We start from the raw sequence: 25,832 nt of genomic DNA, 5'->3' as shown, positions 1-25,832 counted from the left end.
CCACAATAGATTTTTCTTAGGATCTATAGTCTTTTAAGTTCAAAAGTTAGTTTATTGAGGAAGAATAAAAGAATAATATAAAGAACATTATAACAATGAAAAGATGTATATGATAAAGTAATCTAAAATTGAGAAGCAAAGAAAATGAATGCGTAAGTCAGTTAGCATACAAATGAGAATAACAGTGATATACACGTAGTCGTTGAACAAAATATAACTACAGTATATGTCGAAATTATGATATAAAATGAGACATGACATTACAATATGATATGAGTATGAGGTAAGTCATGGAGGTTTAGAGAATTCTTGTTGTGAGGGGTTCAAAGACAGAGAACAAAGAACACTAGCATCAATAAACAATGTAACAGGTAACCATAAATTTAAACGTTTCGATGCCATATGTATCGGATATACAAAAGTTGTGTCTAGCCTATGATTATAGCCTTATAGCCCGCCGTAGCGGGCTATACCGGCTATTAAAGGCCCGCTGCAGCGTTAAAGGCCCGAGCCGAAGGCGAGGGACTTTAACTAACGCAGAGGGACTTTAATAGCGGTATAGCCCTGCTACGAAGGGCTATAAGGCTATTAGAACATTCTGCCACTAGAGGGCAGAATGTTCTTACAAAACGAAGCCTTCAGGGAGCGCGAGGGGATTCAAATCCCCTCCGGCTCCCTGAAGTCTTTGTTCACAGCCAGAGCTGTGAACAAAGACACATTGGAATGTTGGTGCTTCGGGCTTATACCAGCCATTATAAGCCCGGAGCACTCCATTGTTTTCAATGGAGCTCCCAACATTCCAATGTTCTAATATGTTATGTTATGTTACGAAAATTTATAGAGTGCACATATACCCGGGGGTGTCTTGGCGCTAGACATAACAGTGACACAAGACTACCTTGCCCCTAATGCTGAAAGAGCCAAGTTTTCAGTTGTTTCCTAAAAATCGTCAAGGAGCTAGCATTTCTGAGGGAAAAAGGAAGGGTGTTCCACAATTTAGAAGCTCCATAAAAGAAACTGCGTCCACCCCAGTGGGCTTTGAAGATTCTTGGAACAGCAAGTAATCGAGCTCCAGTGGAACGCAGCTGTCTGGTGGGACGGTACCAAGAAAAATGATCCCGCAAAAAAGACGGACCAATACCATGCAAGGCCTTGAAGACAATGCACAGGGCTTTGAAATCGATACGCTGGGGTACTGGAAGCCAGTGAAGATTGCGGATTCCATTAGAGACAGAATGACGTTTAGGGATATCCAGTATGAGACGAGCTGCCGAGTTCTGAATCATCTGTAGTTTATGCAGATGTTGCTTCTGGGCGTTAAGGAAGAGACCATTGCAATAGTACAACCTGGATGAAATAAGGCAAGAAACTACTGTTCTCTTGGTGTGATTGGGGATGTAAGGAAAGATTTTCCTAATTTTTTTAATAAGAAAATGCGATGCCGATACTACCGCATTTGTGTGGTGATGGATAGTGAGTTTAGCATCCATAAGCACACCCAAGTTCTTTGCCTTGACCACCGGATTGGGCGGGGAGCCCAACTCGACAGGCCACCACAGATCATTCCACGGGGGCTGAATACTGCCGAAGATAAGAACTTCCGTTTTACTGGAGTTGAGCCTCAGGGACTGTGCTGGCATCCACCTATTAATTGCGCTCATACAATTCCTGAACTGCGGAGCCGGGGACTGTTGAGATTTGGAGGCTGCCACCACAATCTGAGTGTCATCGGCATAGGTGGTCAGGCTGAAACCAAAATCCCGAATAAGGGGTGCTAGTTCAGAGACATATATGTTAAAAAGTGTGGGTCTCAAAGAGCTACCTTGCGGGACACCACATGGAAGGGTGTAGGGATTTGAGTTAAAACCATCCATGGATACGGTGGATCTTCGATCAGCGAGAAAGGAGGCTATAAGTGCTCGTGCTGAATCTCCTAGTCCTAGCTTTACCAAACATCTCTGCAGGAGACGGTGATCCACCGTATCAAATGCAGCAGAAAGGTCGAGGAGCACCAGAGCTGTTGCACCTCCACCATCCATAACTGCCCTGATCTCCTCAGAGGCTTTAATCAATGCCAACTCCATGCTATGGTCCTTGCGAAAGCCAAATTGGGTGTGATCCAATAGGCCATTGGCAGTGATAAATAGGGACAATTGGTTGTTCATTATTTTGTCCACTATCTTTGCTGGCAGCGGCAATCTGGCAATGGGCCGATAGTTGGTGGGATTAGTCGCATAAAGCGTAGGTTTTTTTAATAAAGGTAGAATAGATGTCGCAGCAGCCGTGACGGAACGGGGCGGCCCCAACACCAGCAAACAGAAGACAATACAACAGTAAGTAAAATAATAGCTAAGAACACGTTAAAAATTCAATAAAAGTACAATACAAAGATGCTGTTCGTAACCCCAAACAGAACGGTCCCCCAAGCTAAATGAAGGTGCAAAATGTCAAGTGCAAAATGGCAGTGAAATAGCAGCGTAATTGGGCTTAGATATTAATAGCATTAAAAGGCGCGTAGTACGTACAACATATATAACATACAGTGTACCGCCATGCTTGATAAGATAGTTTGTTGCAATCCTTCCAATTCTTGGTTATTTGCTGAAAGGCAACTGCTAGCAACAAGTCTATTATCCTTACATTAGATTCAGAGTCCGACCAAATAGGAGACAAACTTCCTAAGAAAACATGTGAAGTGGAGAAAGGGCAACTGGAATCGAAGATCAAATTGATTTGAGACCATACCTTTTCCCAAAAATTGTGAACAGATGCACATGTAAAAAGTAGATGATATAAATCAGCATGTGGTGAGGATTAAGTCCAACAAATGTCTGAGAGGTCAGCATGTCTTGCATTTAGTGGGGAGAGTAGGAGTCTACTATATACAAAAAAGAATGTTTGTGTGGTGATCGCTGCTCTAGATGACTTCCTGATTTTGACCCAAATCCTGTTCCATACTTCTATGGACCAACAGATTTCTAAATCTATTTCCCAATAGAGCTCTACTTTAGTCTTTTCTCTTGAGATGGGTGAACTGTGTAAATAGTTATATATAACAGAGGCTCTAGAATTATTGATTAGAAGAGCACGTAATTTATTAACAGGAGGAACCAACGGGTCAGCGGAAGCATGTGAATTTGTGTAATGGGTACCGGCATTCTGAATAGTGTGTGATAGGAGAGAATATTTACAGCAGAAAGGCAAAGGCATGTCAAAAGAACTACTAGTGTGCAAAAAAATACATTATTTCATTGTGGACATATAACTGATGTACCCAAATTAGACCTCGTTGCCGCCAGGATTTCCAATCTAGAGGTTTATTTTGTATTAATATGTGGTTGTTATGCCATGTGGTGGAATTGAGAAAAGAGTTCCAATCCATGGGGTCTGAAGAGGAGACAGATGGTATTATTTTAGAAGTATAATTAATTATAGGAGTGGATAAAGATTGTGGCTTACGTGTGAAGGATAAGTATTCTTGAAATGAAAAGGGGGAGATGAAAGACTGTTCAAGCTTAGCCCAAAGAGGACAATCCACAAGAGACTCGGATTGCCATCTCGATGATTGGCGGAGTAAAAAAAAATTGTGATAAGTAGGGAAGTCAGGAAAATGAACCCCACCCTCCGATTTTGGCTGAATCAATTGTGATATGGACATACGTGATTTTTTATTACTCCATAGAAAAGAGGATAAAATAGAATTCCATTTCCTAAATTTTTGGAGCGAATAGAGAATGGAATATTGGAAATTGTATTTAGGATTATGCGGGATAGCTTCTTCTTTATAGTGTCTAGGCGGCCCCACCACAATAGGTATAGAGGATGCCACTTTGTGGTTAGAGAGGACAACCTTTGGGTACAATTTTCCATACATCATGATATTGTTCCTGAAATAGAGGGAGTGAATTGTAAGCCTAGATATTTAATATATTTGGGACTCCATGTGAAACCTGAGATGGTGAAGTCAGCTTTGAAGGAATAATTTGTTAGGGGTAAGATTTCACATTTATCTTTGTTCAATTTATAACCAGAAATAGTTGGAAAAGAATCAACTTCTTTCAAAAAAGTGGGGAGAGAGGATTGAGGTTGCAGGAGGAATAACAAAACATCATCAGCATAAGCTGCCATTTTGATTTGGGTCCCCTTGAAATCAAAACCATAAATGTTATCATTTTGATGAATGTTTTACAAAAAAGGATCTAAAGCTAGATTAAAAAGAAATGGAGAGAGTGGACAACCTTGTCGAACACCTCTACCTAACTGGAAATAAAAGGACATATCACCATTTGCACATACTGCCGCTCGCGGATTGGAGTATAAAATAGATATTAAAGAAATAATTTTTGGGCCAAAATCAAACCATTTAAGTGTTTGAAAAAGATATGGCCATTCCTCTCTGTCAAATGCTTTCACCGCATCAAGAGCTGTTGCAGTTAAGGAGTGTGGGATATGTGAAGCTTTGGATAGGATGTCAAAAAATAAATGAGTATTATCTGTGATAAGGCGTCCTTTAACAAAGCCAGATTGTTCCTAACCTAAAAGGTCAGGCAAGTGAGATTCTAAACATTGAGCTAAGGCTTTTGAATAAATGTTATAATCAGTATTGACCAGAGAGATAGGCCGATAATTTTTACAATATTTTGGTTCTTTGCCATCCTTAGGAATAAGACAAATTAGGGCATCTGAGAAGGAACCAGAAGATTCACCTTATTGTAAAAAAGTATTTATGAGAGTGTGTAATTTGGGGAGTAATAAATGTGCAAAATGAGTAAAAAACTGAACAGTAAAGTCATCTGGACCGGGAGCTTTATCTTTCTTGAGTGTCTGTAAGGCAGTGAGAAGCTCCTGCTGTGTGAAGTCAAGTTCTAAAAGTGAGAGGTCTGGTCGTGAAGCGGGAGAGTATTGAATGTAGGATAAGAACTGAGATATAGAATGGTCAGAAGAAGGAATTTCTGACATATATAATGTTTTGTAAAATTGGAGAAATTCACTTAAAATATCATCATCCTTAAGTTTCAATGTATTATGTATATCTATAACAGATTCTATATTGAGTTTGTTCTGCTTAACCTTCAGATAATTATCTAAAACTTTTCCAACTTTATTCTGGCCACCATAAACTTTTGTGCTAGACTTTAGTAAATAAGTAGAAGCATTATTAGTTGTTTCCTTATTAAACTGAAATTTAGCATCTATAAGTTCTGATAAACAAGTGTTCGATTTAGAAGAATAATAAGAATGCTCCAATCTCTTTATCTTGGCTAGAAGGATTTTGGAGTGTTCTTGTGACTTTTTACGCTTTTTAGAGATACATCTGATAACAAAATCTCTAGCTGATGCTTTAAAAGCATCCAAAACCACATGAAAAGGTAAAGTATCAGATTGATTCAAGATAAAATATTCGTGGAAGAAAGAAACAAAGGCTGATGTAATCGTTGAGTCCAAAAACAAAGCGTTATTAAAACGCCATTTTCGAGTTTAACTGGGTTTCTTCAAAATGTCCAATTGGATAGTTATGGGAGCGTGATCAGATATTACAATAGATCCAATATCTGCTGCTAACAACGATCGAGATACATTATGTGATATAAAGAAATAATCGTGATTGGGTGTGGTGTGTCGGGGAATAATAAGTATATTCTCTTAATGTGGGATTGCAGAGTCTCCACGTATCTATAATTTTTTGTTGTTTAATGGTTTGTGTGAAACGTTTATGGGTTTTGTGCGGAATAAAGCATACTACTGAATTACGGTCCAAAAAAGGGTCAAAAATTGGATTACAATCACCTGTGAGAATAAAATTATCATCAACACAAAGTGTAATTTGTTGGGCTAAGGATCTCCAAAAGAAGGGGTCACCAGCATTAGGTGTGTGAATATTAAGTAAAGAGATCGGAGCATTATCCACCAACAATTTAACAAACAGCCATCTACCATCCTTATCAGCACATTGCAAAATCATTTTAACAGGGAGTGATTTCCGGCAAAGAGTGAGAACTCCATTTCGTTTACCATCGCCTGGAGAGAAAAAGACCTCCCCCACCCAACCTCTCTTTAATTTTAGAGACTCCTCAGCCGTCAAATGTGATTCTTGTAAACAAGCTATATCTGCCCCCAACTTGGCTAAATGTGTCAGAACTCTCTGTCTTTTAATTCTCGAATGTAAACCTCCGACGAACCACGGAATAATTTTTAAAGACATAGAACAAAAATGTAAAAAAGAAAAAATTAACACCAATCAAAACAAATCATTGAACAACATAGAATATACTCAGGAATAAACCGACTATACATAAATTGGAATAAGTGAAGTGAAGCAGAAAAGAAAGAAGAGGAATGATCAAAGTGACAAAATGGGAAGATAGCAAGATAAAACTATAGGAAAGAAGAAGATATGGGTGAAAATGAGAACAATGCATAAGTGAAAAAAGAGAGACAAATCTAAAGACTTACAAGTAATCCAAGACATATGAAGAGTGGGGGGAGGTGAGGCCACAAGGAACAATGACGTATCCAGACCCCATGTGGGAAAGCGGGAAGGAAGGCAGAACTGCCGAATAATGAAATATAAAGGATGTGAAACATGGAGACGTAACCTGTGAGGAAGAAAAGAGGAGATTAATTCTAGAATCAAGAAATATCAATAAGATCAGGCAATATCCGCAAACAAGTAACATTTTTAACAAACTAAATCATAGAACAAATATGAATGCATTTCAAAGTCCAAAACGTCTATCACATGTGTGAGGGAGAATTAACCATAAGAATAACGTGATAGAATGAAGGAAACTTTAAAGGAAAAACAGTCAGGTCAACTATTTATTGTGCGGTACAGAAGTGTCCATGGAGTTGCATGGTAAGAATTGAGAAATCTTCTAAGTTTTACAGGATCTTCGTATGTAGTAGTCTTGTTGTTGATGGTCACTTTAAACATGCATGGGTGGAAGAGGCCATAACGCTCCCCCATTGAATGAAGAGTCTGCCTCATTGATAGGAATTCTCTACGCCTGTCTGTGATAGGTTTTGAGTAATCTTGAGAAAAAAACAAAGGATTACCTGACCATATGATACTAGTGATCACTCTGGCAGCTGGTAGAATCCAAATTAGGTCAGTATATTCCAAAAAATGCAAGATTATCCCTCTCGGTTTCCTCACAGCTGATGAAGACAATGGAGGTGGAGGGCCTAACCTGTGAACCCTTTGGATGTTGAGCTGAGTGTCCTTCAGCAATTTAAGGATTTTTGGAATAAAGGATTTGAAGAAAGTGATTGGATCCAAGCCCTCTGAACCTTTCGGTAGTCCATATCTGTGAATATTATTTCTTCTATTTCTGTTTTTAAGATTTTCGACTTGTTTTTGTAGCGCCGTTACTTGAGTATGTAGCGTCTCCACTTTGGTGTTGGAAGAGCTCAGAGATTCTATATGTTGCACCACCGTAGTAACTCTGGGGCATATTATCAAATTATTGCCGCTTTAGCAGCAGAAAACTGCCGCTATAGCGATGATAATGGGCTTGATAATATGCTCTGGAGAATTCCAATAGAAGACCATGTTCTGATGTGAACATGAGCTTCTATTGGAATTCTCAACGGCATATTATCAAGCCCATTATCGCCACTTTAGTGGCAGTTTTCTGCCGCTATAGCGGTGATAATTTTAACGCCGTGCTTGATAATATGCCCCCCTATCCTCTTGGCTTGACCACCTATCTGTTAGAGTTTGCAATTTAGAATTCGTTTTTTCCACAAAAGGACGTAGAGCTCTAATTTCCTCCTGCAGAAGGTCCAACGAGACTGTAGAGGGTTGCTTAGGAGGTGAAGGAGGATCTTTTTTCAGCGATTTGCTCAGTGTCTTATTAGTGCCCTTAGGCGATATATTTGTTGCATCATCCATTGATAAATAGCGAGAGTTAGGATTGCGACGGGTAGAAAATTTACGTGGTGGAATTGCCGAGCGTGACAATACTTTAATTAATTTGCACATGCACCTAGGCACTTATGCAACAGATGTAGATATTACAGTGACCAAAGGTTCTGTTTCTACTACACCTTCCACCAGTGATCATACAACACCTCGGTATACTGGAACTGAGTATGCGTTTGAAGTAGAGGCTCAGATTAACAGAACCTTTATAAAATGCTGAAGAGAAAACAATAAATGAGTTATCCTATAAGAAAGGGCAGTGTAAACACAGGCATTAATATGTCCTTCACATGACTTACACATGACATTCATAAACATGAATATAATCTGAAAAAGGAAGAAGGTCCCACATGTAAGCAGAGGGGAAGAACTGATGCAAGCTGAAAAAACATGCCCTTATTTTTTAAAGATGAGAAAAAACAAATGAGCATCCATGAAGCTTCTAAAACAAGCTGTTCCTCATTAGGAGTGAAATGATGGTATGTGAGAAAAAATGTCTTCGCTATGCACAGTCATTCAGAAAAGAGCAGCTGTTTGATAAATAGTACTCATACTGCACTCATTGAAGCAGAAATCAATTGGCTGCGTGTAAATAGTCCATTTACCGGTCAAACTTCGTTGCACACCGAGATACTTCAGGATGTAAGATGGTGGCCGCTCCATCAGAGAGCCGCGTTGCAGTGCGGCTGAATGAAAAAAAACTGCTAAAGGGCACCGCGAGGGATGAAAGTCGGCTCCCTCGATGCTATGATGCCTACGGTTCCACAACCGCTACTCTGGAGGCTCCATAAGCAGTATGTGCTGCGTCAGACCTGTTCCTCGCACCGCCGACCCAGGAGAGTCACGGACTAGCCACCATCTTCCTCGAACACTAGCCACGCCCCCAAGGGTCTCTAATCTTCATTGCAATAAATTGATTATTGACTAACCTTTTACTGCATGACGCCTGCACTGAACATATCCTTTGAATGTTTAGCATTTTCTACCTGTCCTTGTAATTAATGAATAGATTTTTATATAGTGGCTCGCATGTACTATTCAATTTGCCAACATGGAAGGCTTAAGGGCTGAATCTGCCTTGCTGGAATTCCAAATGTTTGCGTTCAGATCACCCAGATGGCAGTGTCAAGCATTACGTCTGACCCATGCTGCTGGAATAATTAGGTAGCATGTGCCCTCCCATTCTCAACAGTGCATGAACCTTATGTTTGAATCCCTATAAGTGCATAGAAACTAACCTGGAAGTCTCATTCCAGTGTGAAAAGGGAGCTTACCATAAAATTCCAATCAGTGCCAGGAGCATACCATGAAAGCAGAGATTAGCATCAAAAACCCATGGAGTAAGTGGAACCTAGAATGCATTCAATATATTGTGTGTAACATTTAATCCCCATCTATTCTTTCAAATTCTCAGCAATAAATGGAACTGAACACAGACCTCTTACCCCCTTAACTGCCTGGAGCTTAGGAAGAGTATATGGCGCTCACCATATATGCCCCTGTAATGCATGACATGTTTCTGGAAATCCCCAGTTCTACAAAGAAAGCCTACCATTAAATCCTTCTTCCAATATATGTATAATCTTTATTTCCTTATGTCATCTGCTGTCATGTGTATGCTTGGGATACACCACAGAAATGTGACTGAAAGGTGCTGAGTAAGTATTGATTCTTCTTACCAGGAAGCCCTTCAGTCACTGCCTGTGAGGTTTTCTTTTTTGCCCTCCCTGCAACATCTTTCCATATACTAGTGTCACTTGTGTTGCCCTCTGTCACAATCTCCTACATAACCCTTAAGGTTCAATATTCCAGTCGTGCCATTACCCTTAAAAACATCTTTTCTTTCACATTTTATGTGTATTTCTTTCACAGTCCAGGTTAGTTCTGCAGACTCCAGACTGACTGTCTATGATGAGACGGAGGGGAAATGGCGGCTGGTCTGTGCTACAAGCTCAAACTCCTTGGTTGCCACATTGAGCTGTGAAGAGATGGGCTTCATCAGGTAGGAATGGGAATGTCATGGGGGTATGTGTGCAGTCTTGGCGCGCTTGACACTATCCAGTATTATTCTTAGCATGAAATATATGTTTCAATCCAAGCACCAGTGTGAAATTTCCCTCGTCTCCACTGGGCTTTGACTGTTATCAACAATTCACTTTGCATACCGCTTTCCTATTCATTTAATGGAATACTGACATGCCTTTTCTTCCACCTAACCAGTGCCATACTCTGACTAGCAACCCCATCTGCATCAGCACCTGCAACGGCAGCTCCTACGTAGGAGCGGAGGACCGTTGCTCCACTTAGATGACCCCGGGATGAAAAATAAAATGGTAATTCATTACCATTAAATTTTTTATTCCCCATCCCGAACAGAGCGTCAGGATGGGGGCAGGCTGCTGAGTGACAGCAGCAGGGAGGAGGGTGGGTCCGCTGTGTATACACTATTTAAAGTGCGCATGTCTTTTTGTCCGGCTGTTTTGTGACAGCCAGTTACACATGCGCACTTTGAACAGCTCTAACCCAGCTGTCTGCAGCATTGACGAGAATATCTGGATCTAGAAGGTCCTTTTGAGTAAGGTAAGTGTTTTATTTTTTGTTATTTTTTCTAACGGTGCGCACCTGCCCCCTCTCACCTCCCTGTAGATTCCAGCCGCCACTGAGCACCTGTCCTAATGGTCTAAGGGATGTGGATACTGGTGAATACCCTATACTTCGCCTTTGCAGATGCCATAGACTGGCATCACTTTTCCATCAAATCAAATCAGTGTCAGTTTCTCCATACTGAATAATACTGCTTGAAGTATATTATTGGCAAATTCCATACTTTAACATCCCACCATTTTGAGCAAGAATATTTATATTAAAAATTTTACAAAGATCAAACACATTAGTGGTACATAAGAATATCAGCAGAAACATTTAGACCTTCATTTTGAGTCAGCAATTTATTTTTAATTCCTGCTCATACACTTGTTTGCACAGTGTAAATAATTGGAGTATTACTTGGTGGGGTGGTGAGAATCCACCTCAAACAATAATCACAATCCTTGTCTCGCTGAGCCACAACCGTCACTAAATAAATCTGTGCTTAATCCTCGGGTAGCTTGGCAGTGGCCCACAAAACAGTCAGGCTTCACTTGGAGGCATTGTGTTAAGTATTGCTACAGAACGCAAACAGCAATAAAGTGAAAATACAACACAAGACTATTATTAAACCAATTTGGAAAAATAAAGGGAAATTGTAATAAATAAAATGACAAAAAAATGGCTTGAATTCAATCCATTACATTTTAGAATGTTTAAGCTTCAAAAAAGTGCCAAATGGTGCAAAGCACCTACTGCGGGTATCTTGTCATGCCAGACCGGAACAAAGTCACAAGTTCAGGTCTGCCTGCAATGGAGCACAGTCCATATACAGCTCCAGGTTCATCCCCTGTTTTACCTTCTGACTTTGATGGAAGGACAGTGCGGTGTGACTTTTTGGGGCTCTGCATCATTCTGTGTTGGATCCGATGAAGCTTTCAGTTGGGGGCAGGCGGCTCTGCCGGGCTGTGTGTTGCTCGGGTATCAGATGCCTTGGGTGAAAAGCTCTGGGGTTTGGCGACATTCTGCATCAAATCAGGTGAGATCTTTGGTGAGTGACTCAATACTATGGGGTTCTGTGTCACTCCGTGTACCCCTGCTTTTTATCCAGTGGAACAGTCAGTTAGGAAGGGAGAAGTTCAATCAGATTCCGGACAAGGGATCAGGACCTTTAGGGCAAAACTTGATAGGTCAGGACTGACCCTGGCAGCCACTTCTGGGGTCACCGGTTCAAGGCTAGTAGCTCCAGTCTTGCTTCAGGTTTGAAACTGCAGGGCGGTCCTTCTTCTGATGTTCACAGGTCCAGGAGTGTTCTGACTCTAGGTTAGTACTGCCTAGTACCAACCTATGGGTGGGGGATACCCCTTTGTCTAACTCTAAATCTGGTTCTGGTTAGTTCCTCCCTTTCCTCTGGGTTTGGCTCCAGCCTGACTAGTGAAACAAAGGGCAGGCAGGTCCAGGTGTTAGCTGCCTCTTCCAGTGACAGGGCAGGGCTTTGTCTGATGTCAGGAATGGGTTGGGTACAGTCCCCAGACTACCCTTGGAAGTGCAATCGGGGCAGGGGCACAGCTCCTCTCCAGCCACCCTGTCAGGTAGCCCCACATCTCACCACAGCCAGGTCCTGTGTTTACCCTCTGGGAGTTATACACATTACACCACTGGAGAGCCAATAACAACCAGGGGACCTTTGAAACCAACAGAAATGCACATTTGACTTAGGCAGGAAAATGCCAACTTCTAAAAGTGGCATTTCCAAAACAGTAAGGTAAAATCTGACTTTACCATTACGTTGAGTTTTATACTCTTATTACAATGAGTCCGTGAATAATTTTGTAGCTAGTCCAAAACTGAAGTTATGCTTTGTAAGGAATTATAATGTAACCCAGTGCTTTTCTAAGGGAGAACCAGCCTTTCTGACATGAAAAACGACTTTGGAGGTTTTTCACTGCCAAGACACGTAAAACTTAAGCATACATGTCCTACTTTTTAAATGCCATGCACCCCACACTATGAGCATATGGGGTCTACTTTATGGGTGACTTATAAGTATTAAAAAGAAAGTTTTAGGCCAGGTAAAAGGTTTATTTTCCCAGGTCAGACTAGCAGTTTAAAACTGCGTACACTGGCTGCAGTCTGTTGACATGTTTTACGGTGCTCCTTGAGTGGATTGCACAAAGAGTGCGGCAGCCCACTTGTAGCATTTAATTAATAGGCCTTAGATACATATAGTATAAAATGTTATGGACTTAAGTAAATTCAATGAGTCAATTGGAGTATGCTCATTTTACTGTGTTTAAAAGGGAGAGCACTTCAACACAGTTTAGCAGGAGAAAAGTGTGCAAAGTCCTATGTCCAAATAAAACGGATTCAGCTAAAGAATGCAAAACATGTGGGAATACCATGTAAAGTATGGTCATTTCCAACACACAGGGATTGGAATGATATGTTTTGCAGTAATTACTGCATCCTCACAATTTTCCCCAGGTGAATTCCAGAATGCCAAATATAGTGACCTCTAGTGAGGGAAAATGCCCAGTAAAAACCAGGACATGCAGATTTTGGCACCATTGGGAATATTACATCATGCCCCATTTTAAAAGGTAAAAGCAAAAGGAACAAATGATGGATGGAATGCTGAAAAATTCAAACATTCACCCCCAGTCACAAAGATCTGGGTTTAATCCATCATTCTTTTGCTTACCACGCCATCACAGTTTGGACCCGCCATATGTAAATCAGTATTGACCCTGTTCCGCATAGAATCAGTCCTCCATGGACCAGAAAGAAGCATCCTGGAATCGGTTTCGGGGCATCACCCCTCATTAGCCGGATTAGCTTGAACCCAGTGGCGCAGTGTGCACAAGACCCACGTCTGGGCATACCCTTCCCACTTAGGGTGACAAAAGCAAAAGGATGAATTGATGGATGGAATGCTGAACAATTCAAAGATTCAACCCTAGTCACAAGGATCTGGGTTTAATCCATCATTCTGTTGCTCACCACGCCACAGCAGTTTAGACCCAGCCATATGCAAATCATTCTTGACCCTGTTCCTAATGCGAACAGTCCAGCCCGAGCTGCCAAGCCAGGTCCTCCATGGACCGCAAACAAGCATCATGAGACCGGTGTCTGGCTGATGCCCCAAAACCGGTCCCAGGATGCTTGTTTTCGGTCCAGGGAGGACTTGGCTTGGGTGGAGGGAGGCTTGGGGCCACGATGTCTGCAGAGTGTAAGCAATTGACTTTCTGGATATCAGTTGCAGGGCAGTAGGGTGCTGAGTGTGTACATATGCCAGTGCATTCATTCAGACTTGTATGATATCTGTGCACTGCGTAGCGTTGCAGAGTGAGTGTGAGTGTGGGAGTGACAGTAGGAAACACCCGTGGTTCAAGATGCTGGACAGCGGTTGCATGATATGTTGATAGAAAAGCATTACATTTGACATTGGTTTTATCCATATGGCCTCGGGCCGCAGAGCTTCTAAAAAGTGGTACAATTGTGTGTATGTGCATATTTTTGATATCCCGGGATACACCCTCAAACTGTTTGTTATTGAATTATGTGAATTACTAGAGTGAGACTGGGGTGGACAATGTGTGGCACTACATAATGGTGGTAGGGGGGTATTGATTAGGATAACTTCCAAGTGTGCATATTGCTGATGTTGTTTAAACAGGGCTTGGCCTAGTGCTGCTAGTAATAATTATGAATGTGATTTATGCCCAGAAATTCATAATGTTTGTGCTGTATTAAGAATTATATTTGTTGAATACAAACGTTATATTTCCATGCATCATGTGTGATGTCTCTTTTGTGACGCTCAATGGGTTTATCGTGAAGGTGTGCTGTACCAATGCTTTACACATTACCTCTATGGTAATCCTGACTGCTCAGTGCCAAGCTACCCGAGGGTGAGTGCAGGATATACTGACAGGAGTTGTAGTTCCGCCTGGCTGAGGTACTGCCTCAAGCCAACCAGAAAGTACCAGTTCCAACAGCTTGATTCACCAAGCCTTAGTATTTATTGGCAACCTCTGGTAATGTTTACTAAGTGCTTGATTACGAAGACGGTCAGATCAGCTTCTGTGGTCCTGTCAGAGGCGGTCCAACTGCTGCAGTCTCATCGGAAGTGGTCAGTCCAGTCACTGGATTATGATGCTTGCATTGTGTACTCCGATTGACTGCTGAAAGACCACCACCTCCAACAAGCTTTCTCCGACCTCCAAGAGGTTGATCGGAGAAAAACAGCATCCATAGGGCAGTGCAGGGATCCACGACCACCACCTGGATTACAAAGTGGGTTTCTGATGATCCAACCATGGCATTTCGACTGTCTGACTCGAGTTGTCGGAAATTATGGGTGTGGGTGCATACTCACTGAAACCAGCTTCTCCCCCACAGACTCTGGCATGGATCTCTTTCTCCAGGTCCACCCTACACCGCGGCAGCTGAACCCCAAAGACTACAACCCTGTGAGTGCCAGAATGCAGGTAAGTCCGTAGGTTGCATGTATCCCCATTGACTGGACTGTGCACAGATCGCCACACTCCAGCAATGGAGTACAGGGTGCACAGGGCATATCCCCTCATATGTCATGCATGTGTGTACATATCACATATTTCCTGTGATTTTGCATGCACTTGCAGAAACATATTCAGGGGTATGTCTACCGCCGCAGATGAGATGCCGAGGGAGCAGTGGTTGCATCATAATATGGCGGGGGTAACTTTCCCATCCTCAGTGGTCAGAGTCAGGCCGCCGCGGTTTGACGGTCGGTCTGACAGGCATCGTAATCATCCCTTAAGTTCTAAAACACTAACATGATAGAGGACAATGCAAATGGGATAACAAGAACAAAATACAGAAACATGGCTTCTTTGTTTCCTTCAGACCGGAAGTCAGTACTTCATGGTTCCGCATCCCCTGCAACAACTGGTTTGTGTGCCTGACACAAACCCCTCACCAGTACTTTTATATACCTTCCTTAAGCATGGTGTTCAGTAGAGTGAGGAGGAATCAGTTCATGCTGGGTTCCTGTTTCATTACATAGAATAATTAAACCATGCTTCTTGTTCACAAAGTTTATGCGGAAACCCATGGATACTTTCTCTTGCTTCTTCTCAAAGGACAGAACACACAAGGTCACCCTGTCTTATAGCTATCTTTCTGCTATGTGTTTACCAAAAAATGTGTGCACGAGAGAATATAAATTTTGCTTCTCAATCCTGTTAGCATGAGTTAAACAAAAACCTGGCAGTCCAAGTATGCACGCATTAGCTGCACAAACCAAAATTGACAGGTAAGCCTTTTTTCTTGGGTCCATGTCTGCACCTCATACTCTAGTACCTTAAATGCACACAAACAATGGCAATGGCAACATAAATCAGTTCTGTTATCTGTAACTTCAAGAAACACACAAGGTTGTACTTTGCATGTCAGTAGGAAGATGGTTGAAAGAACTCACACCAGTGACTATATCTGGCATTCCAGGGAAAAGACACGTGCAGGGAGAGAGACATGTGTAAGTAATTGATCGGACCTCCACCTGGAGAGCGAAGGCTGCACTGGGACATGGCGCAGAGAACACTACAGCAGACAGAAGACATAAGAATGGCAAGGAAGAAACCAAGTACAGAGTACAGTTCATAAGAGAAAAGGATACAGGTAGAATGGTTTGTATATAGGAGTGAATCTGATGGCACCAGGAACCATGATAGTAAACAGGTTTCCACCTCCAGGATGTGATCTGGGCAGGGTTACATGAACAGGAATGCATCAGTATAGTATTGTAATCACATGGACTGGTGTGAAAAGTGGAGTGAAGGTAGGACCTAACATGGTCCTTGGTGTTAAGAGGGTAGAATCATGGCAGTATGTAAACTTAGCCTATTTATTAAAATGGACTGGATAAGTAGTCTTTTTCTCATTCATACACTAAGCACCTTATTTTGAATTGGATATCTTCAAAGGACATACACCACAAGACATTATAGTGCTAGTAGGGCAACAGAATGTCTTTGAAACAGCAGCAAACAGATCCTTGTAATATGAGAGCAGAACTAGAATCTAAAGGAAGTTCCAAGGCAAGCCTATCTATAGCCTCTACCATGAGTTGCAACATATACGTAGAGGGTCTGTCCCCGATGACAAGCACATTGTAGAGGCTATTTTGGCCCACCTAAATTGACGGAGGTATACATCTATACATCAACAAGAAGTGGACATTTACTATCTGGCTTTAAGCATTTTCTATGCAGATTCTTACAGCTAAAAGAACCCAGGTTGTTGTCAGGCTTAACCAGTGATATAACCTATATGGATACATAGCAACATCTACTGGTTTGAGGAGTGGGCAATCTAGATTCCCTAATTTTTGGAAAGGAGTCAGTATATAAAGAGAAAAGAATAAATTTGTTGGGAGATATTGTTTTTTCCTGAGGAAGGTGGTCGAGAAACCAATGAACTTTCAGCCAAATGTGAATATAAGGCAGCAAGGAGGAAATTTCATAGTATGAAGCGTAAGCTCATTAAGGATTACGTTGCAAAGCAGATTAAGGACTCAGGCAATTCCCCAAAAGAAATCTTTAAGATAGTCCGAGGCTTTATGAAACCAAAAGCCTTGAAGAGCACTATCCCCCCATCTTTGGCTCTCTGTGAAAAATTAGCTACTTTGTTCCAGAATAACATTTTAACTATTTATTCCTCTTTTCCTTTATCAGGATCATCCGATATAGCAACTCCTTCCACATCAGATAAATGGTCGGCTTTTTACCCGATTGAGATGGAGGTGTCACTGGGGGAACTAATTAAAATAATATCAGGCTCCCCACTGGACCCCTGTCCAGCCAGATTTCTTAAGCTATTAGCCCCTTGGCTTAATGACATTTTGAATCCGATTTGGAACTCCTCACTGGAGACTGGGGTTTTTCCAACTAGCTGGAAAAAAGCCTATGTTCAGCCTATCCTCAAGAAAGAGGATGCTGATCCAGCAGAGCAAAAAAAATTTAGGCCTATTTCTCTTCTCCCAGCCCCGGCCAAAATTCTAGAAAAAGAAGTCCAGAAACAACTCTCAGACTTCCTAGAATCAAATAACCATCTTCATGATTCTCAGTCTGGATTTAGGTCAGGTTACAGTACGGAGACAGCCTAACTTGAGGTGGCCGAATCGATCCGTTAAACCTTAGACCAGGGAAGCTGTGCAATGTTGGTGCTGCTGGATTTGTCCGCAGACTTTGACACGGTTTCCCACAGGATCCTTCTGAATAGACTCCACTATTAGGAGTAACAGGAACTGTCTTGGCATGGTTTCGTTCATTTCTTGAGGGTCGTTCGCAACAAGTGTTTCTTCATCCCCATGTCTCCAGCTCTTGCCCCATGTTATGTGGTGTTCCTCGGGGCTCTGCTCTAAGCCCCACTCTTTTTAATGTTTACCTGACTCCCCTTCCGGCAATTGCTGAAAAATGTGGGGTGAAGGTTGTCTCGTATGCAGATGATACACAACTGGTGTTCTCTTTTAAAGAACACAACGAGACAGCCTTCGACAATTTTAGACAGTGTCTCCTAAATATCTCATCATGGATGACGGACAGCTCCCTAAAATTGAATACTGATAAGACGGAGGTCTTATTTTGTAACCAACCTACTCCACCCTGCTCTTCGCTGTGGTGGCCAACTGAGTTAGACCCATCTTCGCTACCAGTTTCCTCTGCCAGGAATTTGGGTTTCAAGTTTGACTCCCAACTCACTGGCAAGGCACAAATTGCTCATGCCTCTTCTCGGTGCTTTTGGAAACTTAAGGCCTTGCGCAGATTTCTCCACTTCCTGCCGATGGATTGCAGGAAGTCAATAGTGCATGCTCTAGTCACTTCACAACTTGACTATGCCAATAGTCTTTATATTGGTCTTCCTTAGTACTTGCTGAGGAGACTACAGCTTATACAAAATGCGGCAGCCAGGCTGATCAGGAATGTGCCTCTGCGACATCACATTACCCCCCATTTACGCAGCCTACATTGGCTCCCAGTTAGGAGAAGAGTGCAGTTTAAAGCTCTGGTACTCGGACATAGAGCAATCAGAGGGACCGGACCTCAATATCTAAAGCGGAGACTTCAGAAATATAACCAAACTAGGGCACTTAGATCTAATAGTCGGAATTTTTTGGTCATTCCTCGTTTTGTGAAGGCAATGACCGGTGGCCGTGCTTTTCTGTAAAAGCTGCTACCCTGTGGAATACTATGCCTAACCATCTGAGAAAAATAGACGCGGAAATCCTGTTCAGGAGAGCATTGAAGACATGGCTTTCCGGCATGCCCTGGAGGCGATGGTCTATTCTGGTCTCTTCTCCCCTTAGGTAGGATGCTAGCGCCGGGACAGTTCCGTTGGAGTTAGCCGTGCGCTCTACAAGCTTAAAAAAAAAAAAACACCGAAACACGTTGATGCTATGAAAATGTGTACACTAGATGACCTAAACATTTGATTGAACTAAAAAATTAGGATAAAAGAACCTCATTTTAATAAGGGTTTGGTTCAACTGATGATTTTTTGGTGATAGGTGTCTTTCTAATGACGTAATTTATTGTCTATAATACTCTCTCGCTAGGTATTAATGTTTTGCTCATGAATGTTTGTATGAATGTTTTTATTCTCTTTCTCATGGAATGATCAGTGTGATCTTTTAAATGTTAAATATGATTGGATTATTACAATATTCCATGCATAGTGTTATTCACCAATGTACAACAAATTGTCTATAGAAATAAATAGTTTTATATATTTATATTTATGTGTGTATATATATATATATATATATATATATATATATATATACATATATACATATATATATTCACTGAAAAAAACATAGGTTTCAGGGGTGTTATAGTTAGCTGGACATTTCCCACGTACAAAACCCTAGAAATTCCCCTGTTATAGTTAGTTCAGCTAACTATAACTCGCGCCCCCGCAATGCACTTCTGATGACGTCACATATTACATCACTCATGACATGGTCAGTGACATCACTGATGACATCACTGATGACATCATCCATTGAGTATGTGTTTATGAACAGTTTTCATATGTTTAATATGTATAGGGAAAGGCCTGTTGAAGAATGAGTGGGTGTACAAGTGTGTGAATGGATGATTTTCTAGGTGCGTAACTGACTCTATAAGTGAGTCATTAAATGTATCTTACTGCAGACTAGTGACTAAACTGTGTGAATGTCTGTATGTGTCTGTGTGTTGGTGTATAAGTGGCTTCATGGTTTTGTGAATAGCTATATGAGTGTCTATATGGGTTATTGATTGGTTGTCTGAGTATCTGTATGGGTGCCTGAGTGTTTGTGTGGGTAGGGTGTGTGTGACTCTGTGCATAGATGTGTGAGTGGGTGATTCAGTGGGTGCATGGTTTTAAGAGTGCATCTGTGATGGACTGTATGGTTGGGTGACTGTATGTAAGGGTGTGTTAGTGATTGAATGAATATCTCAGTTGTACATGTGTCAGTAACTACATATGTGAAATGCAGTGTATATGTGTGTAAGAGTATATAACTATCTATATGTGAGAGTGTGTGATTTTGTGAGTGGCTGTATGGATGAGTGTGTGCTTGTGTCAGTCTTATCTTATCTTAAGCAACATTTATAAAGCGCACTGACACCATAAGTTTCCTGGTGCTAGCAGAGTACAGAGTTTGTAGCGAGATAGGCTAACCGGAGGTGGTGAAGAGCAGGGTTTTTAGGGATTTCCTAAAGTTGAGTAAGGAGCCGCAGGTCTTGATCGACAGTGGAAGGGGGTTCCATAGCTTGGGAGCCAGGTGGGCAAATCTGCGTCCGCCCAGTTTTTTTTGTTTAAAGGTTGGGGCGGCCAGCAGATGGAGATGGGCCGACTGAAGGTTGCGAGCTGGAAGGTGCTTCGTAATAAGAGCTTTAATGAAGTCTGGGCTGTTGCCATGGAGGGCTTTAAAAGTCAGGCAGCCGGCCTTGAAGGCTGCCCTCTGTGCAATAGGTAGCCAATGCAGTTTGTGCAGCAGAGGCTTTGCGGATTGCCACTTCGGGGTTTTATAGATAAGTCTCGCTGCCTGGTTCTGCACCATTTGGAGGCGGCGAAGCAACACTATAGGTAAGCCGAGGTAGAGGGAATTGAAAAAGTCGAGGCGGGATAGTACCAGCGAGATCACAACTTGTACCAACGCTGCATGTGACAGCAGATGGGAAATTTTGCGGATTTTACGTAGCTGGAACATGCTGGAAGAGACCACAGCGTCTACCTGAGATTTGAGGGAGAGGTCGGAGTCAATAAGCACTCCTAGGCTCTTAATCGAGCTAGCAGGCATAGGGGCAGAACCCAGCTCACTTGGCCATAACTGGGGGCCCCAGTGTGCTAAGCTCTTTCCTGGCAGAATAAGCTCAGTTTTCCCGGGGTTTAGCTTTAGTTGGTTCTGGTTCATCCACAGCTGTATGTGAAGCATTACTGCTTGGAGTACAGCAGCGGAGTCTGGGGAATCCAAGGGAAAAATGATCTGCAGGTCATCCGCGTAGTTGAAGACGGTGATCTTCCACCTCTTTAGCGAGTGAATTAGAGGGCGGAGGTATAGGTTCAACAGTAAGGGGGAAAGGGAAGAGCCCTGTGGGACCCCGCAAACTGTGGGTGCCCTGGGTGCAGCATAAGGGCCCAGGCGAACCGCCTGTCCTCTGCCCGTGAGGAAGGATTTAACCCAGTCAAGGGCGAGGTCATGAATGCCGGCCTGCTCAACACGGTGGAGAAGAATGTTATGATCCACCGTGTCAAACGCTGCCGACAAGTCCAGGAGCACAAGTGCCTGCGTGATTCCTCTGTCTGCATTCCCTTTCAAAACGTCCATCACCACCAGAATGACGGACTCGGTCGAATGAGCCAGCCTAAAACCAGCTTGGTTAAGTTCCAAGTAGCTGGAGCTCTCAACAAATTTCGAGAGACAGGTGGTTACATGGGCCTCAAGGATCTTAGACAGATATGGCAAGAGGGAGATAGGACGGTAATTAGAGAGGGTAGCAGGGTCCGCTCCTGTTTTTTTTAGGAGGGGGACCATTATAGCCTCCTTGAAGGCATTGGGGACCGTGCCAGAGTTAAGGGAGGCATTCAGAAAGGAGAGGATGCTATCTGGTAGGGAAAGACAGATTTCCATAAAAACAGAGGGAGGGCAGCAGTCGTTGGGGGACCCCGACTTAATGCGGGTAGAGAGCTCGGAGAGGGTACTAAGGGTAAGGACCGAAAAGTGGGTAAGGGACAGAGGGTTAGAGACGGGGACATCCAGCAACCCACTAGGCATAGGGGGCGGGATGGTGTTCTTGATGTTCACAATTTTCTCAATGAAAAAGGTATTTAATGCATTGCAGGTCTCTTGGGTGGGAAGCTGAGTAGGCAGAATTCTGTCATCAGAGGTGAAGTCATTCATTATTTTGAAGATTTCTTTTGGTTTATTATGGGCCAAAAGGATCCTGTCAGAGGCATATGCAGCTTTGGCTTTAGATATCGCACCTTTATACTCTTTACGGGCTGCTATATAGAGCAGTCTGTCAGGGTTCAAGTAATCACGTCTCCAATTACGTTCTAACTGGCAGAGCTTCAATTTCTGAACCTTGAGGTCACTTGAGAACCATCTTTGCGCGTTGCCATGCCTGGTGTGTGCAAATTTGGTGAGAGGGGCGAACCGGTCACTGGCTATCTGTAGCCAATTGGTGATGTCGCCCTCCATCACGTCAATACTAGAGTCAGAATGAAGAATAGGAGAGGTGCTAGTCAGAAAATCCATGAAACCTTTGCGATCATAGGAGCTCCATTTACGCAATATCCCACCTGCCAGAGTGGGGGCTTTGACCCTGCCTTTAACTATGATGGTAATGTCGATCAGGTGGTGGTCCGACCAGATGCAGGGGGAAATGACTAGGTTGGTTAGGGCTACATCATGTGTTCAGATATGGTCGAGGGTATGACCTTTCGAGTGAGTGGAATCGGTGACATGTTGAGTCAGATTGAGACTAGAAAGGGCTTCAAATAATTCTCTGGCATGTGGTCCGGCTCGAACATCATTGAACCAATAGTTGAAGTCCCCAAATAGAGCGACTCTGGTATGGTGCATCAGCAAGTTTGCCATTTGTTCGCTTAAGGAGATAGGAAACATGAGCATTGGGTAAGGGGGACGATAAATGAGTATAAGCGAGAGTGCACCTGTCTCAGTTTCAAGATGAATGACCAAGTTGTCTACATCTGGCAAGACTAACGAGGCAGTGGCAATAATTTTGAATTGCTTCTGTATGATGGCTGCTAACCCACCCCCCGGGCAGCTAGACGGGCGATTAGCGTTAAGAATGTAGTAGTCTGGGGGGAGAGCTGCAAGGATGTCTAGGAGGGAGTCAGCGGTGAGCCAGGTTTCCGTGACTAATAGCACATCAGGCCTTTCAGTAGTCAGTAAGATAAAAATGTCTAACTGATGTTTCACCATAGATCGTGTGTTGAGGTATATCACCCGGAGCGGGGTGTCGTTCCTCGGGGCTAGTGGACAATGGTCGTGGGAGGAAGAAGGAACTTCATGCTCCCTCTCGCCAGAGGAACAGTGAGAGATATCTGCCCCAGGGCTTGTTTGACCGTGCCGGGGGATGGTGGTATGACCGGGAATTGTAGCTGTCTCAGGGTTTTTCCTGAGTAGAAAAGCAGCTGGGCAGCGCTCATGGCCCCTGGTCCCGACCTGGCGTGGACGGGCACAGACGGGCTTGCCTTTGGCGTGCCATCGGCGCGCCCGCTGCACCCGTCCGCTGCGCTCCCGTGGGAGATGTTGCATTTGGCCCTTGTGCCCCGCCTTCAGTCTCCACCCCTAGAAGGCCGATTGGCTGAGGCCTGAGGGGAGAGAGCAGGGGGACAACTGGATCTGCTCGTGGATCGCGGTTCGAGTATGAAGGTAGTTTTTCAGGTATTTTAAAATATAACACAATGTGGAAGCACACAACAATTTCCTCAATCTGTTAAAATATGCGCGCTTTCTTAATCAAAGCAGCGCGGTGGCGACACCAGCTCTAACAACACATACAAAACGTACAATTGCCGGTTTGCTGCAGGGAAGGAGCTTTTAACCAGTGCCCCACCTCCAGTCTCCACCCCTAGAAGGCCGATTGGCTGAGGCCTGAGGGGAGAGAGCAGGGGGACAACTGGATCTGCTCGTGGATCGCGGTTCGAGTATGGAGGTAGTTTTTCAGGTATTTTAAAATATGACACAATGTGGAAGCACACAACAATTTCCTCAAACTGTTAAAATCCGCGCGCGTTCGTAATCAAAGCAGCGCGGTGGCGACAGCAGCTCTAACAACACATACAAAACGTACAATTGCCAGTTTGCTGCAGGGAAGGAGCTTTTAACCAGTGCCCCACCTCCAGTCTCCACCCCTAGAAGGCCGATTGGCTGAGGCCTGAGGGGAGAGAGCAGGGGACAACTGGATCTGCTCGTGGATCGCGGTTCGAGTATGGAGGAAGATTTTCAGGTATTTTAAAATATAACACAATGTGGAAGCACACAACAATTTCCTCAATCTGTTAAAATACGCGCGCTTTCTTAATCAAAGCAGCGCGGTAGTGACAGCAGCTCTAACAACACATAAAAAACGTACAATTGCCGGTTTGCTGCAGGGAAGGAGCTTTTAACCAGTGCCCCACCTCCAGTCTCCACCCCTAGAAGGCCGATTGGCTGAGGCCTGCGGGGAGAGAGCAGGGGGACAACTGGATCTGCTCGAGGATCGCGGTTCGAGTATGGAGGTCGTTTTTCAGGTATTTTAAAATTGTAATTGTATAAGAGCGTCAGAATTTGTTAGTATTTTTATGAGTAAGTGAACTTGAGTGTGTTTAACTGTATAGGTGAGTAAATTGGACTGTGATTAATTATTTGCATGACTGACTAGATGTGTCAGTACCTCAATGGATGATTGGCGGTGTGTGAGTGTCTATATAGGTGTATAAATGCATATGATAGTCCTGTACAGAGTGACTGTAAGTATGAGTGACTGTACAGGTGAGTGAGTGGACATGTATGTAGACCTAAGAGTCAATGAGTGGGTGTGTAGTTATTGGTATTGGAGTATCTATGGTTGTCAAAATAGGCGTCTGAAATTTTGAGTCGGTGTATCAAAGGTTATATTAGGGTGTGAGAAGATGCACTAATTTATCACATGGATGACGTCATCAGTAATGTCATTTGAGATATCATCAGTGATGTCATCAGTGATGTCACTGACCATGTCATGAGTGATGTAATATGTGACGTCATCAGCAGTGCATTGCAGAGGCGCGAGTTATAGTTAGCTAAACTAACTACAACAGGGGAATTTCTAGGGTTTTGTATGATGGAAATGTTCAGCTAACTATATTTCCCCTGAAACCTATGGTTTTTTCAGTGAATTTCTAAGGTTTTTTAAATCCCAATTTCTAACTATAACGCCCCTGAAACCTTTGGTTTTTTCAGTGAATTTCAAAGGTTTTTTAAATGCCAATTTCTAACTATAACGCCCCTGAAACCTTTGGTTTTTTCAGTGAATTTCAAAGGTTTTTTAAATGCTAATTCCTATCTATAACTTATCTCTAAAGATATCATGTTTAATGATTTTCATTGGATTTCTATATTTTTCAAATTCAGTCTGTCAATTTCATTAATTATGTTTTTTTGAAACTCTTTTTTATCACCATTTTTTAAATGTATTTGTTTAATTAATTCTTTTAAAAATTAAAAAATATTATTTGTTTTATTGGGGTTTTCAAACATATTTTTTTATATTTTTAAAAATATTTCTTTAACTATATGTTCAAAACTTTATTTTATATATTATTCATACAGGAACTCTTTCAATCTCTCACTCTCACATATACTCACTTATATACACCAATAGTCACATATACTAGTTTAAAACATATGTAGTTACTCATAAAGACACTATTGAGACAGTCATTCACTCACTAACACACCCATGCACACACTCATCCACCCATACAGTCCTGCACGCATGCTGTCTTCAACACATACAAACAGTGAGTCACTCATCCATGCACTTATGCACTACGTAATACCCCCACCGAACCATACAGACACTCAGACACTCATATTGATACTCAAAAAAACAACTAATAACCTATATAGACACTCATTTAGCTACTCACCAACCCATGCAGCCACTTATACACAAAGTGAGAGACTGATACAGATATTTACATATTTAAACATTACTCACTAAGCCATGTATTCACTAAGATACACTTAATCAGTCAGTTATACAATCAATTTTTCAAAAACAAATCATCCATTTAG

General features: G+C 42.5%; 1 protein-coding gene across 4 annotated transcripts in view; it reads left to right on the top strand.

Annotated features, from left to right (window-relative positions):
* The window catches only part of HPN (hepsin), a 445,048-nt gene that overhangs the window by 328,196 nt on the left and 91,020 nt on the right, over positions 1 to 25,832 (top strand). For all 4 annotated transcript variants that reach the window (XM_085616009.1, XM_085616008.1, XM_085616006.1 and 1 more), the window contains one exon: positions 9,797 to 9,926. In XM_085616009.1, coding sequence (XP_085472135.1) covers positions 9,797 to 9,926 — 130 coding nt within the window. The remainder of the gene's footprint in view (positions 1 to 9,796; positions 9,927 to 25,832) is intronic.

This window comes from Triturus cristatus, chromosome 7 (assembly GCF_964204655.1).
Source record: "Triturus cristatus chromosome 7, aTriCri1.1, whole genome shotgun sequence".
NCBI lineage: Eukaryota > Metazoa > Chordata > Amphibia > Caudata > Salamandridae > Triturus > Triturus cristatus.
The sequence above is the reverse complement of the archived record's forward strand: the minus strand, read 5'-3'. Positions and strand labels throughout refer to the sequence as shown.